The 16,044-nt window shown below is 37.9% G+C and overlaps 1 protein-coding gene across 2 annotated transcripts; it reads right to left on the bottom strand.

The window, feature by feature from the left end:
- Positions 1-2,816: 2,816 nt before the first annotated feature.
- On the bottom strand, positions 2,817-10,391 carry LOC306852948 (putative P2Y purinoceptor 10). Of its 2 annotated transcripts, none has more exons than XM_079390070.1 (3): positions 10,199-10,391; positions 7,346-7,557; positions 2,817-4,921 (listed from the first exon to the last, which is right to left on the bottom strand). In XM_079390070.1, the coding sequence occupies exons 2-3, from the start codon at positions 7,513-7,515 to the stop codon at positions 4,093-4,095; spliced, it is 999 nt and encodes a 332-aa protein (XP_079246196.1). In that variant the 5' UTR covers positions 7,516-7,557; positions 10,199-10,391; the 3' UTR covers positions 2,817-4,092. The 2 variants fall into 2 exon arrangements, with proteins under 2 accessions (XP_079246196.1, XP_079246197.1); XM_079390071.1 differs by having other exon boundaries at positions 2,823-4,921; positions 10,072-10,300.
- Positions 10,392-16,044: the final 5,653 nt, after the last annotated feature.

The following is a 16,044-nucleotide window of genomic DNA, read 5'->3' as shown; positions in this document are numbered from 1 at the left end:
AGATTGAAACATTGTGTGTCCTTCTCACAGACTGCTTCAGTATTGCTGGGTTTTTTTACTTTTAAAAGTTAATCACAGCAGCCACATAGTTTAATCCATTGTCCAGCCTTATAGCTGTGTTGTTTATATTGCTAATATGGATAGTCAGTGTAAGTTTAAAGTGATATGATGTTTTATGTTTACAATTTTCTGTTTGTACTTGAGCATAGAAAAAGATTTGTACTAGTAATGCAAACAGTAACATGTTTGGTTTGTACAGTAAACAGGTGTGTGTGTGTGTGTGTGTGTGCGTGCGTGTGTGTGAGATCAGGTAGACTTGTATTTGGCTTGTACTCGGATGTTATACCCATCTATGCAATACAGTGGAATACTGCAATAAGTTTAGTATACCATCCTACCCTATTAATACATTTTTTTGTAAATATTTATTTATTTTTTATTATTATACCATCATTGGGGGCTGAGCCCCCCTAAAATGAAAATCCTAGCATCGCCCTTGCTCATCGCTCAAAAATAATAAAAACCTATCCAGATAAATGGCGCCATCCGGATCGAGTGAATTGTGGTTGGATGAGAATATAAACCTATACCATTCCGACACCCTATTGGTTTGTACGCGATCCATCGCACCTGCACATGACACAAATCACGTCACACTCAAAAAAGATTATTTGTTAAAAGTGATTATTTCTCCACTACTGGCTCATTTATCAAACGGGTGCTTTCTCTTCGTCCGTTGCCCTCACAGATTCCTGCAGCTAAGCTTGGATGTACATTTACATTCCAATAAAGGTTATTGATGACATGCCTCTGAAGTTTGACTTTTTGCACCATTACAATACTTACAGGCAACTAGTCATCATATCTTCCGCTCCATGAAACACGTTAATGCTCAGTAGTACACATATATGGTTTTTTAATGTATTTGCATTGTACTAAAATGCGTTCATTTTCAGTGGGCACATATCCGGCTGAAACAGGTAGCCTAGTGCATCCCACATTTTTCAACATTAACATTTTAATATAACATTATAGTCATTATGGCCTTTAGAAAAATGTTTTTTTGAGGAGGTGGGGTAGTGCACAATAGGCCCCTGTGCCGCGGCCTAAGCTTTTGTCCTTAATGGCATTTTTTTTTCCTTCCATTACTTTTACTTTTATACTTTAAGTAGTTTTGAAACCAGTACTTTTACACTTTTACTTGAGTAAAAAACTTGAGTTGATACTTCAACTTCTACAGAAGTCTTTTTAAACCCTAGTATCTATACTTCTACTTGAGTAATGAATGTGAATACTTTTGACACCACTGCCGTCATCCCACTGGCTCCGCTGGGCTCCCTTGTCCCAGCTCTGCTTTGGTCAGGCGTCACCCTGATCCGCTCAGAGTCATGATCATTCAGGAAGGAAACACCACTCTGTGCCTTGAGATGGGAGTCAGTCGGTTCTTAGCGGTTCTGTCTTTGCTTTGTTTGGCAGAGAGAATTAAAACACCATTTTTAAAAAATGAACTCCATATTAATGAAATAAACTCAGCGTATTGTTTTAAAACAAAAGCTATGACTGCTACTTATTTACACTTAAATCGATACTGGACTGCGCACTTCTACAGTGCAGAATGCTGTTCAGTGCGTCGCGCACACTCTTATTATAGATCAGTGGTCGCGCAGCTTTGCCACACAAACTTTGATATGTCAGCTCAATAAAACCAAAGATGTTAGGGTGTATAGCTGTGGTGCAGATGGGAAGTAAAATAATAATTAGGCTATGAAATAAACTGATAATTCTCACGCAGGTTACCTTATTTATGCCTACACAGAAGCAGGCTCAGCCTTGTGCAGGCTCTGCCCCTGTACGGGCTATTCTTAGCCATTCATTAGTCTGGTTGTCTGATGAGAAACTTATGAAATATAGTTGCAATGAACGTGTTAAGAATCCATACAACTGTAGCAGCAGAGGACTTTTATTATTCTGTGTGGAAATGCGGAAAAACTGACGATGGCACGGTTTAAATTTTGCTTAACCAATCAGCATAGAGGGGCGTTTCATTCACGACCACATGCAGAGATCGAATATTCAAGCCATTTATTAATTTTCTAGCCCTCTAATGTAAAAATGAAAAATCAAGCAGAAATCTTGTTTTTTTTGTTTGTTTTGTTTTTGTTTTTTTAAATGAAAAACGAAAAATAATTTTCTGTTTTTAATATAAAATTTTAATAAAACTAATGGATGGAAGATACCCTGATTCAGATGAAATTAGTATTTCTACTTATATTTCCTTATGTATGAATGTATTTTTCCACTTTTTTTCCATTTATTTAAACTTTTATTTATTTCCAGCTTTATTTATTTCTACCTTAATTTATGTCTACATTTCTTTGTACATATGGTAATGAAGGGGCTGTGTTTTACTTCAGATGTGGGGAACAAGCTTTGAGCCCTTTGAGTAGTGCAGGTCAATGAATGCAAGTGTGTGATATGGCTAAAATCTTATATCATGAGTTAAGTGATTTCAGCATCATTGTAAATACAAAATTCTGCCATGAATCTCTAGGTGGTGCAGGCCGAAAGGTTCTAACTCAGTCATGCTTACTCTTTTTCCCAGATGTGGCAAAATTTGGCTAAGTAAGGACAAAACGCAACTTCAGTAGATCAGATCTAACAACACATTTGACATGGAGGAGTGTGAACATGAAATCATCCAATATTGATTTCATGTTATTGTATGTTATTCCATATTATTTTAGAGTAACCTCTTATGTGTAAATATGCATTTCATGACTCCTTTTAAAACTGACTGGATAAGCAACTGAACAAATGATCATAAATCGATGTTTATTAATCCCCCTTGAGACATTTAGCTACAGAAGGTAGGTTTAATTTTAAAATATAAGAAAGAGAAACAACATAAAATATACGTTTCAAAAGACATAGGGTAGAGTGGTGGAGAAATCACTTTCAAAACAGTGTGAGCTTCATAATGAATAATTCTACATCACGTCAACATAGTCCATAGATATAACAACAATTTATCTTGACCCTATCTAGTGGTTATTTTTGGAAAAAACAGTAGAGGGGTTTCCCCCACTCTACCCTATTGAGTCACTCACACAAAAATGTGTATATATGACAAAACATGCAGTACAGTGAAAAAAATCAATGACTGCAGTTTAAGTAAAAGGTTAGATTAAAGTATTTGTAGTTTTGGAGCTCTGATATATGGGTAGTTCACTCCGAAATGACAATTCATGTCATTCTAAAGCATGACTTTTCCCCTAATTAAACACAAATGGAAATGTTGTGTTATTTTTGTCCATACGAATTGAACTGAATAAGAAACTAATTTAATACTCAGTTATGCAAAACAATTCTATAGCAGGTTATTTGTGTAAATATGGGAGAAACATTGTAACCTTTTGCTTTTTAATGTTTAATGTTTTTTCCCCTTTATTAAGATTTATTAAATTGTAAATCATAATGAACGGTATTAAACTGGGCATCATTAAACATACTTAATCTCATTTATTAAACACATTAGCATACTGAACATATTCAATCTCATTTGTTCTGAGTATAATACAATAATACAAGAGCAAGTGTAAACAACAATTTCACATGAACAGCGTGAAAACAGAATCTGAATTCTTATGTTGTTCTTGGAAGTTTGGATTTGTCCCATCTCAGCCTCAGATCTCCACAGACTGATGAATATGGTCTGTTGGTCCAGTCAGTTCAACTAAAGCTCAGTTGAGTTCATCAGTCTGGTGAGACAGACACTATCAGCTCATCCTGCGTCTGCATTATACAAAAATATCTGTCATGCAGTCGGTTATAATTTATTTTTTCTTCCGTTTAAATCAGTCTGTCTTTGACGGCTGTCTTTGTTAAACTTCAAATACTTCACCCATGCCATGAAAGGCTGTGATTTTGTTCAAAACAATACTTGCTGGACATATCATTTCAGTTTGTAAGCTTTATATATTTTTGTTCAAGCAATGTATAGCACTTAATGCATAGACTTTAGTTTGTACATGGTCTGAAGGCACGTTTTTACACTGAAGCCAAATAAACGGCTTCAATGTTTGGGGTCACTGATCATTCCCTATAGGAAGATGTGCTCTCGGTGCTCATCAGACGGCCCCGGAGCACAGAGCTGCCGTGCTGGGACAGCTGCTGCTTGAACTCTGTGGTCAGAAAGTAGTAGATGAGAGGGTTGAGGCAGCAGTTGAGGCTTGCGATGCAGAGAGAGATGGGGTGAAACTGTAGGATGACCTGACTCGCTGCACAGTTTGTGATAATGTTCTGGGTCACCATCATGTACAGCAGGAAGTTGATGTGGTAGGGGACGAAACAGAAGAGGAAGACCCCTGTGCACACCCTAACCATGCGCAAGGCCTTTCTCGTGCTACCGGTGGACTGCTGCCTTTGATTCCGATGTCGCAAGGATTTCACGATTAAGTAAGTACAGAACCCAATGATAATTAACGGACCGATAAATCCCAAGAGCTCAGCAGCAACCGTCATGGAAATGGCTGGGGTTACATCTAGCTTGAGCGTGGGCAGGTCTTTGAAGCAGCTTCTATTTGCAGAGCTTGAGTTTTTCCTCATTAAGATGAAGGGCGAGCAGCAGAGCCCCACCACGACCCAGACCGTGGCGCTGATGCAGACGTCATAGCGTGACTTCCAGTGCCTGGCGCAGAACGGCCGCAGGAGGAACATGCAGCGCTGGATGCTGATGCACACCAGAAATACGATGCTAGCGTACATGTTAAGGTACTTCAGGTAAAAACACAGCATGCACAGCGTGCTGCCGAAAGGCCAGTCTTGTCTGATGTAGTAATGAATTCGAAGCGGCAGCGACAGCAAGTGAGCCAGGTCAGCTATGGTCAGGTTAATCATGAAAATTATGGCTTTCGTCTTTTTGCTGTGGATTGAAGAAAATCCATAGCATTAGAAGAAACCTGCATCTTCTAAACAGGCCTCATGAAATACATATCAGAAAACCAGACACTCCTGATGGGGCTTGAAATGTTAATCGGTACTAAAACAGATACAGTGAACAGAATTAAGCTCTTTTGTTAAACATACTACTGATATAACAGGAATGACACAGTGACGTTTTATGTTACCAGCATTCAAACTGTTACAGCAGGCTTGTCAACTTATGTTTTATATCTGTCGAAATACGCCACCTCTGAACTGAGTGACTAGAAAATAATGATAATAAGGATCATGTAAACCAACATAATGAAAAGACTGTGCAAAAAGTGTGGTGAGCCAAGTGCCCTAAAGATCACAAATTATACAAAGTGTCTTTTCAGCACAGGGGAATTTTATTATATTATTATATTATATGGAAGCATATATGTATATGTAAAATTCAATTTGAAATATAATATGTAAAATGGTAATGTATTTCTTTATTTAAATTTACATTTTCCCATACATATGTGTAACATTTACTTACAGTTACTTACCTGGCAGGGGAGACACCATGATCAAGAAGGCGGTTCACCCAGGGCGAGGCTTGGCCATTGAACTCCGGTTGAGCTGACCCCTGCGAATTCCCCAAATGTGGGAATCTCGACTGCATAATTTATGGTAGTGGGGGACTGCGTTCGCGCTCTCCCCTGAAATTTTTTTTTGTGGGAAGTCGTGGCCTAATGGTTAGAGAGTCGGACTCGTAATCCAAAGGTTGTGGGTTCGAGTCTCGGGCCGGCAGGGATTGTAGGTGGGGGGAGTGAATGTCCAGCGCTCTCTCCACCCTCAATACCACGACTGAGGTGCCCTTGAGCAAGACACCGAACCCCCAACTGCTCCCCGGACGCTGCAGCATAAATGCTGCCCACTGCTCCGGGTGTGTGTTCACGGTGTGTGTGTGTGTGTGTGTGTGTGTGTGTGTGTGCATTTGTTCACTACTCACTGCTGTGTGTGTGCACTTGGATGGGATAAACGCAGAGCCCCAATTTCGAGTATGGGTCACCATACTTGACAATACGTCATGACTTTACTTTACTTTACATTTAGTGCAAAATGAAAATTAAACTAATTATATAATTAAAATTTTCCATTTTCTACACTAGTTTTAATATGCAAATTAAAAACATATTTTAAAGCTTTATAAGTTGCAAAATTAAAATTAAAATGTATTACCCAAATTGATTAGATATGTTTAACATGTCCAAGCAAAAACTGTAGCAAAATTCTAATAGCCTTTGCCAACAAGATGGGCTATTTGCACTTAGTGTAAATAGACACTCCGTTAAAAATATGTATTAATTTAAATGAATTAATTAGGCTAAGTAAAAAATAATTAGAAAAAAATGTAATAAATGAAGACTTGTTTCGTCCAGAGTTTTTAAACGAATCTCTTGAATGATTCAGGCATCAAATACATTTAACAGTCACTGTTTGCCACCTACTGGCATCATGTAACATAATCTTTTTTGTTTTTTTGAAGCCTATCATTAGTTCCAAAGGTTAATTACTCATTTTGATCGCGGCTGCCGCAACATCAGAGTCTATATCTGATTTTGTGGCGATTTTACGGATTAAATATAAAATAGTAATAAAATATAAGGTAAAGTAGTAAATAAGTGTAGAATAGCACTGTGTGTTTGCTTATGTGCATCAGTCCAAGTGTAAACGGAGAGAGATGTTGAGGCAGGTGAAAAGCATTTGGTTTATTGTGAATATTGACCTATCATGCCTTCTGTTGCCGAGCCCTGCCTTGATGTAATGATTGACAGCTAGGAGGCGTGCTCAGCTCGGAATGCATTTTCAAATCCACAGTGACTTAAACTATATTCATCGTGGGGTAATTAATGAAAATGCAATTGAAAGTCATATATGTAAGTGTCAATGCATTTAAGAAAAATAAAAGACAGTTCAGACCATTTTGCTACCCTTTTGCTGCATCTTTGTCTCAGAATGCATTTTGAAAGTCTCACTGCATTTTGCTACAATTATCCCGCGGTCTCACGATGAACATGCAATCCCAAGTGTCCTACCCCGAAGTCTAAATGCCTTTAGGAAAACAGCATTTACATTAGAATTTTGCTTGGATATGTTAAACATATCTAATCAATTTGGGTAATACATTTTCATTTTAATTTTGCAATTTATAAAGCTTTAAAATATGTTTTTAATTTGCATATTAAAACTAGTGTAGAAAATGGAAAATTTAAATTATATAACTAGTTTAATTTTCATTTTGCACTAAATGTTAAACATATGTATGGGAAAATGTAAATTTAAATACAGAAATAAATTGCCATTTTGCATATTATATTTCAAATTGAAGTTTGCTACACATATGCTTCCATAATATTAACAGTGAAATGCTGACCTTATGAATCGACAGAGCACCCAAAGAGCCAGGGTGTTGCACAGCAGGCCTGGGATGAATATAATCAGGTAAAAGTATGTGTAGAGCTGGTTTATAGTTGATTCCCAGACAGTCATGTTAGTGGAACCGGAGCAGTTCACCACTTCCTGTGACGTGTTCATAGAAGACATGATGAAACTGCTATTTCTTTTACTGTAGACTGTAGAGAATCACTGTGGAAGGAAATGAGAACAACTGTAAAATCTATGCTGCATAATCGCTGCAGGTTTGGTCATTTCATATAGATGCAATTGCCCCAGAAAGTATTTAGATACTTCAGAGACACCTTAATGTGTTTTTATTGTGTTGGATAATACAAATTTCAAAGCAACTGTCACTTATTCTAAAGAAAAGGGGCAAACATTTATTTATATATATATATATATATATATATATATATACAGGTCCTTTTAAAAAAATTAGCATATTGTGATAAAGTTCATTATTTTCTGTAATGTACTGATAAACATTAGACTTTCATAGATTTTAGATTCATTACAACACAACTGAAGTAGTTCAAGCCTTTTATTGTTTTAATATTGATGATTTTGGCATACAGCTCATGAAAACCCAAAATTCCTATCTCAAAAAATTAGCATATCATGAAAAGGTTCTCTAAACGAGCTATTAACCTAATCATCTGAATCAACTAATTAACTCTAAACACCTGCAAAAGATTCCTGAGGCTTTTAAAAACTCCCAGCCTGGTTCATTACTCAAAACCGCAATCATGGGTAAGACTGCCGACCTGACTGCTGTCCAGAAGGCCATCATTGACACCCTCAAGCAAGAGGGTAAGACACAGAAAGACATTTCTGAACGAATAGGCTGTTCCCAGAGTGCTGTATCAAGGCACCTCAGTGGGAAGTCTGTGGGAAGGAAAAAGTGTGGCAGAAAACGCAGCACAACGAGAAGAGGTGACCGGACCCTGAGGAAGATTGTGGAGAAGGACCGATTCCAGACCTTGGGGGACCTGCGGAAGCAGTGGACTGAGTCTGGAGTAGAAACATCCAGAGCCACCGTGTACAGGCGTGTGCAGGAAATGGGCTACAGGTGCCGCATTCCCCAGGTCAAGCCACTTTTGAACCAGAAACAGCGGCAGAAGCGCCTGACCTGGGCTACAGAGAAGCAGCACTGGACTGTTGCTCAGTGGTCCAAAGTACTTTTTTCGGATGAAAGCAAATTTTGCATGTCATTCGGAAATCAAGGTGCCAGAGTCTGGAGGAAGACTGGGGAGAGGGAAATGCCAAAATGCCTGAAGTCCAGTGTCAAGTACCCACAGTCAGTGATGCTGGTGTTGGTCCACTGTGTTTTATCAAGGGCAGGGTCAATGCAGCTAGCTATCAGGAGATTTTGGAGCACTTCATGCTTCCATCTGCTGAAAAGCTTTATGGAGATGAAGATTTCATTTTTCAGCACGACCTGGCACCTGCTCACAGTGCCAAAACCACTGGTAAATGGTTTACTGACCATGGTATTACTGTGCTCAATTGGCCTGCCAACTCTCCTGACCTGAACCCCATAGAGAATCTGTGGGATATTGTGAAGAGAAAGTTGAGAGACGCAAGACCCAACACTCTGGATGAGCTTAAGGCCGCTATCGAAGCATCCTGGGCCTCCATAACACCTCAGCAGTGCCACAGGCTGATTGCCTCCATGCCACGCCGCATTGAAGCAGTCATTTCTGCAAAAGGATTCCCGACCAAGTATTGAGTGCATAACTGAACATAATTATTTGAAGGTTGACTTTTTTTTTGTATTAAAAACACTTTTCTTTTATTGGTCGGATGAAATATGCTAATTTTTTGAGATAGGAATTTTGGGTTTTCATGAGCTGTATGCCAAAATCATCAATATTAAAACAATAAAAGGCTTGAACTACTTCAGTTGTGTTGTAATGAATCTAAAATATATGAAAGTCTAATGTTTATCAGTACATTACAGAAAATAATGAACTTTATCACAATATGCTAATTTTTTGAAAAGGACCTGTATATATATATATATATATATATAATCAAATAAAACATTTACTTCATATGTATACATTAAATTAATTTGAATTGATATAGCTTATATGTGAAAACATATATTCAGCTGTAGACCGACATGCGTTTGTCATTTGTCAACTCCCTTCCTGTGTAAGCATGAAGGAAGTGTTTGCGTGACGGTTGATGGTTTGCATAGTTTTCGCCCCCAAATCTTTGAGTGCTCTTGTCTCGTATTTTGAACTTATTTCCCCACTGAATGGATCTGCTAGCCTAGCATTTGGACATTTGTATAACATTTTGGTCTTTAGATCCAGTGTCTCATGTAAAGCTGGGTGTGCTGTAAAACTGCAAGCACATGTTGAACAAATAAAGGAACTCTGGTTTCACAAGTATGCAAATATTCAAATTCATTGCTCTTTTTGGCATGACTCATTTTATTTCCTGCTGAAATAAGAAATGTTTACAAGCTCTGCCACTGAGATATTCTGTTTAGTTTAAACAATTGTCCTGTAATCATTCTGTGGCTCCAGCAGACAGTGTATTTAGTTTCTTCCACCACATAAGGTAGACATGATACAATAATGATTTGACTTTGAAAAGACATGGTTCTGAAGCTTTTTAACCATTGATAAAACTTTGCGAAATGCAATTCATCAAATCCAAGGACAACAACAATAAAAACATTTATATTTTTACCTGTATTTCCCATGTGAGATGAAAAAGTAAAGCATGGTATAATTTGTTTGCTTAATCCAGGCATGTCTCAAGTGCGCCTATATAGGAAGAAATAGCTTTGGTTGCTGTGCGATGCGGTTGGTCCTACCTGTTGGACTGAGTTGCAGTCTGCATGTGTGATATTTGGTGTTTTCCAGTCCAGCATTCTCATCATGCAACCTGCTGCAGCGGGAGGAAGTTATCTGAATGTGACGTGCCCTATAATTTCTCTGTTATTCTTCTGCTACACCACTGCTGTAAACAACCCGTGACGTCTCAGGAAAGAGAAAGTGTTAACTACCTCTGATTCAGGGGATGTTTGAGGGCTTTGATAGCAGTCAGTTAGTTACAACTGAAATTGCAGACAAACAACAAATGGTTACAGTTTTTGTTGTCACTAACTTAATTACATTAATGGTTACAAATTTGGCAGACACTGTTACCCAAATGAAAGCACATACGTGTTCTCTAAGAATTGGATCCAGGACCTTGACCTGATTAGTTCCATGCTCTAGCTAGGAGACATGTTTAAATCTAAATTTTATTTTAAACATAATTAATTTTTTACTATATTGTGTGTCTTGCTTGTCAACCCCCCCCCCCCCAAAAAAAAACCCAACAACAACAACATAGAGAGAGCAATCTGAAATCAAAATCTCATTATAGAAGCTAGACTATAAAGAGTTCCAACCAGTTTTATTTTCCTTTGGCCTCATAACACATAGTGCATATATTTAAATCACTTGAATGTTCTTCACAAAGCTCAAATGTCTTTCTGTAAATCTTTCGTGATAACAAACCCAAATTTTGAATTTAAAAGGGGATGAAAAATGTGACATATTCATAGTGTAAATGCACTTGGCGAGTATTAGTTCCTCTCATATGTCGGTCTTGGCTTTCTTTTCTTGTTGTATAAGTCACATTAAATGGTACGATCCAATCCATGAACCATTAAAATGAACAAAGATCAGAAATGTTCATACAATCTGATTCTGTTTGAACCGCTCACACTGTGCTCAATCTTAAACACTTATAACATTTCTAATTTTTCTGTGATATCGTCTGAGTTTGATTTTTTGCATTGATATTGTAAGAGTAAAGTATGTGAATATGTTGACCAATCCCAACACCAGTATTGTACATTGAATGTTTATTTTTCTCCACATTGTAAAATCAGTCAATGCATCCATGTATTTACAAAGGTTGCACTTTGCACAGAAAATCAGAACATATTCTAAATATGATACAGAATATAAACAAATACATCTGTGGACAGGGACGTGCACAGACATTCTGAAGGGCATGGGCTCAAGAGGGAAAAAGGGCACCTCTCATATTTATTTTAATTCCCTCACACTCACCCAATTGTTTCATTTTGTTTCATTTTTCAACAGATGTCTACAAAATAATCATTTCACATAGAGACCAATAAGATCTATCAGCATACAACAGTACTAATAGAATGGATAGTTATTAGACGAGGAGCCTGAGATCAAAATTATGAAGTTATTGTTTAAGGCAGGACACTTCATGTTCTGTTCAATTTTGAGATTTTGGTCTGTTTTGCTTCCATGACTTCTTTTGCTCTATTGGAAAGGAAATACACATTAAGGTGTTTGTTTTAAGCCTACTACCCTTGTCTGTTTGCTTCTGTAGATTTCTTCTAAATTAACCAAAACATAACAGTCTTCATAAGGGATTGTGTCAAATGTATGCACATTACTTAACACCTGGTGTGCATATCAGTGTGGTGATTCTGAATGGCCAATCCATCCTTGCACAGACACTGCATCAATTACTGTAGTTCTCAGGCCTTTTCCATGGCTTGAATGAGGGCTATCCTGAAATAGGATTGGTGATCATAAACTTTTCACCACCATGTTGAAAAAAACCCAAAATGCTCCTCAGTGGGGTTAAGTAAAGGAGAGTATGGTGGGATGAATTGGATTGAAAATCGTGGATGCTCATGAAACCGTTTTGGACCAGAGCAGATCGGAGGAAAGACACATTGATCCCAGATGATAATGCATCTCATCTGCTCTGCATGCGTTTGTTCTTCTGCTGTAATAATGTTGTGTAGTCAGCCTAAAAATGACCCAAGCTGGCATGGACCCCATTCTGCATGAATTGCAGCATATATTGTGATGTGTATTCAAAATATCCCTGTGGCCAATGATGTTTCTCCCTCTTCTTCTTACTTTAGTCAGGGTAAACCCTGCCTCACATATGAAAATACATTCATGTGGGATTGGGTCAGCATCAATTAGCAAGACTCTCTTAAAAAAAAAATTAATGACTTAATTATCTCGTAATTCTGAGATAATTAAGTCGTTAATTCAGAAAAACAGAGTAGATTTTTTTTTCCTCAAGTGAATGCAATACGCTTCCGTAGAGATCTCCCCCTATTATAATAATCAGCAAAAACACATGAAATAACACTTCATTTTACATTTTTTAATCTCCTTTAACAGTCAGAAGCAAAGCATGCTGGGAACTAGAAATATGCTGTAACTCATTCCATGAATGTGTGTAGATATGAGTATACATACATTCACATTTATACGGGAACATCTATGTGCAATATACTCAAAGGACCAAACTTTATGAATATTAGATTTATCTTTGTCTTCATTTCTAAATTTGTATGTACCAATATATAGCCATATATTGTCAATGCATATACAGTATTGCTGTATATTGAAAAATATAAGCACTAGTTTCCAATATATGGAAATGTATTATGTAATATAATCACATTATATTTTGCAGTATATTCCCATATATTTTAGTTTTCTGCAAGGAGATAGGGAGACCTGATGGACATTATTGAAAAATGTGTGGTTATTGAGAATGTTTGACTTGCACTAAGTTGAGACCATCAGCTTTATTGAATTATTGGCCAAAACCATGCTTTCAATAGCTTTCAATAGCTCTCTCTTGTTCCTCTGTGAATATGAAGCCCCTTCCTCCTTTACGTTCTTGACTCCTCAGTCCTCTGTAGACCAATCAAAACACATGTAAAATGCACACAAGATGACATTATTTCAAACATGGAATACAGTGAGAGGGGTCCAAAAATACTCATAGCTCATACAGGAGGCTACATTGTAATGGAGACAGTAGAGAAAACGTGAATATTGCACTGATATCATTCATTGATAACACTTTAGAATACTCTTTCTTACTTACTGCATAACTAATAAGGAATAATTGAAGAACTAACAGGTAATGATTCATTAAAACTTAACTAACTACTGTTAACTACTAAGCAAGATGTGTTAACTAATCGGTATGTGATATAATTTTATGATTGTGTTAAGTAACAGTTAGCTAAACAATAACTAATGTATTCTGTCATACTTCCTGAAGAACTACTATTAATTATCTACTAGTTAAGGTTCAAGAAAAATAACCATGAAATAACTACTACTGAACAAATATATGCGAATAATCACTATAATAATCAGGTTGTGGCCCACAAATCAAGTACTTCAGTAAAAGTACAGATACCCAATAAAATATTACTCCAGTAAAATTATAAGTAAGCCTATACATTTTTGTAATTAGTTAAGTAAAAGGACAAGTACAAAGTACTACTACAGTAGCAACTTTGTTACAATACACTACTACTATATATTAGCCTATAATGGAAATGAAATATGCATTTTGTTTGCTGTACACCCAACATTAACTTCTTGCTGTCATCGCAGCGTGGAAGGAAATCATTGTCTGCGTCCCAATGTGTACACTATCCATCCTAAGTTCTATGTGATATTAGTCATTTTCAACACTATTTAGGGCAGATAGGGTGGATAGTATGTACACTGGGATGCAGGGATTGTGTGATTATAAGGCGCCGGGCTCAACAAAAGTGAAGCGAACGCGGAGAGAGAGAGAGAGAGAGCGAGCGTGTGTGTCCAAGAGAGAGAGAGAGAGAGAGAGCGCGAGAGAGAGAGAGAGAGAGAGAGAGCGAGCGTGTGTGTCCAAGAGAGAGAGAGAGAGAGAGAGAGCGCGAGAGAGAGAGAGAGAGAGAGAGAGCGAGCGTGTGTGTCCAAGAGAGAGAGAAGAGTGCGCGAGAGAGAGAGAGAGAGAGAGAGAGAGAGAGAGAGAGCGAGCGTGTGTGTCCAAGAGAGAGAGAAGAGTGCGCGCGCGCGAGAGAGAGAGAGAGAGAGAGAGAGAGAGCGAGCGTGTGTGTCCAAGAGAGAGAGAGAGAGAGAGAGAGCGAGCGTGTGTGTCCAAGAGAGAGAGAAGAGTGCGCGCGAGAGAGATTGAGATTGAAATCACCTTTATTTACAACATATAGGTAATGCCATACTGTGTTACTACTGCAATATACATTTCACAAATCTTCAGTCTCTATTACAAAACCCCTATGAATAATAATAATACCAACAACAACTATTTCAAAAAATACAATAAACAATAACCAAAACCAAAATAAAAAAACAAAATAACTTTAAAAAGCTAACACCAAATCATCATTTTCATTGACTTCGCATAACACTCCATTTATGGCCCAAGTATTCACAAAAATTGGTAAACACCCAACAAGTTTATAATATCCATGTTCTATCCTGAGTCTTGATGCTACTAAACCAAAAAACATCAACAAAGGATCTAGTGTATCTTTACCAAGCATCTTATTTTTCCTTGTTTTCCAGATGGCAAGTTTAGAATCAGAATCAGAATCAGAAAGAGCTTTATTGCCAAGTGTGTTTGCACACACAAGGAATTTGTCTTGGTGTTATAAGCTTCCAGTACAGAAAGTACAAACATAGTGCAGACAACATATAATTAAGGTGATAAAGAACACTAATGAAGAGAATATACAATAATTAAGAATAACAATAGTAAAAAAAATAAAAATATACAGAAAAGAGACATGACCATAGACAGAACTGTGAATGTGCATGTGTCCTATGTACAGATGAAGGTTTGATGAGTTATTTACAGATGTACAGTACCGGGGTGTGTTATGTGTTGTTCAGGTGGGATACGGCCTGGGGGAAAAAACTGTTCTTGTGTCTGGCTGTTCTGGTGCTCAGTGATCTGTAGCGCCGGCCAGAGGGCAACAGTACAAAGAGAGAGTGAGCTGGGTGTGAGGGGTCCAGAGTGACTTTCTTAGCCCTTTTCCTCACTCTGGAGGTGTAAAGTTCTTGGAGGCTGGGCAGAGGGGCACCGATAATTCTCTCAGCAGTCCTAACTGTCCGTTGTAGTCTTCTGATGTCTGTTTTGGTAGCTGAACCAAACCAAACAGTTATAGAAGAACATAGGACAGACTCGATGATTGCAGAGTAGAACTGTTTCAGCAGCTCCTGAGGCAGGTTGAACTTCCTTAGCTGGCGGAGGAAATACAGCCTCTGCTGGGCCTTTTTCGCAATAGAGTCAATGTGATTGTCCCACTTCAGGTCCTGGGAGATGGTGGTGCCCAGGAATCTGAATGACTCTACTGAAGTCACAGTGCTGTTCATGATGGTGAGTGGGGGGAGAGCAGGGGGGTTTCTCCTGAAGTCCACTATCATCTCCACAGTTTTGAGCGTGTTCAGCTCCAGGTTGTTAAGACTGCACCAGACAGCCAGCTGCTCAACTTCCTGTCTGTAAGCAGACTCGTCACCATCCTTGATGAGCAGTTCTTTTTTTAGCAGTTCCAAACAGAAAATTTAATAAAACCAAAACATTTTTTTGACCAACTAAATATTTTGGCCCCAAAATAAACAATTGATAAGAAAAATCTTCACCTAAAAGTGATACCCAATGTGATAAAAAAGAAAACAAATTACTCAAACGTACACATTGTACAAAGAGATGAAAAATTGTTTAATTTTCAGTACAAAAAAGACAACCCACCCCTACATTTGGATTGAGGTGCACCACATGTCTGTTCGTGGCTATCGCACCATGTACAATCCTCCACTGTAAGTCACCAGTCCGGTTGTCGATTGGACGTTTGTAAAG

The sequence above is a fragment of the Barbus barbus genome (assembly GCF_936440315.1).
Source record: "Barbus barbus genome assembly, chromosome: 33".
In the NCBI taxonomy this organism is placed as follows: Eukaryota; Metazoa; Chordata; class Actinopteri; order Cypriniformes; family Cyprinidae; genus Barbus; species Barbus barbus.
This window is presented reverse-complemented; position numbering and strand designations above follow the sequence as displayed.

Excerpts from the sequence above, each read along its gene's own strand:
- LOC306852948 (XM_079390070.1), bottom strand. The coding sequence starts at position 7,515 with ATGTCTTCTATGAACACGTCACAGGAAGTGGTGAACTGCTCCGGTTCC. Across the intron at positions 4,922-7,345 it reads GTGCTCTGTCGATTCATAAG|CAAAAAGACGAAAGCCATAA; the intron begins GTCAGCATTTCA and ends TTCAATCCACAG.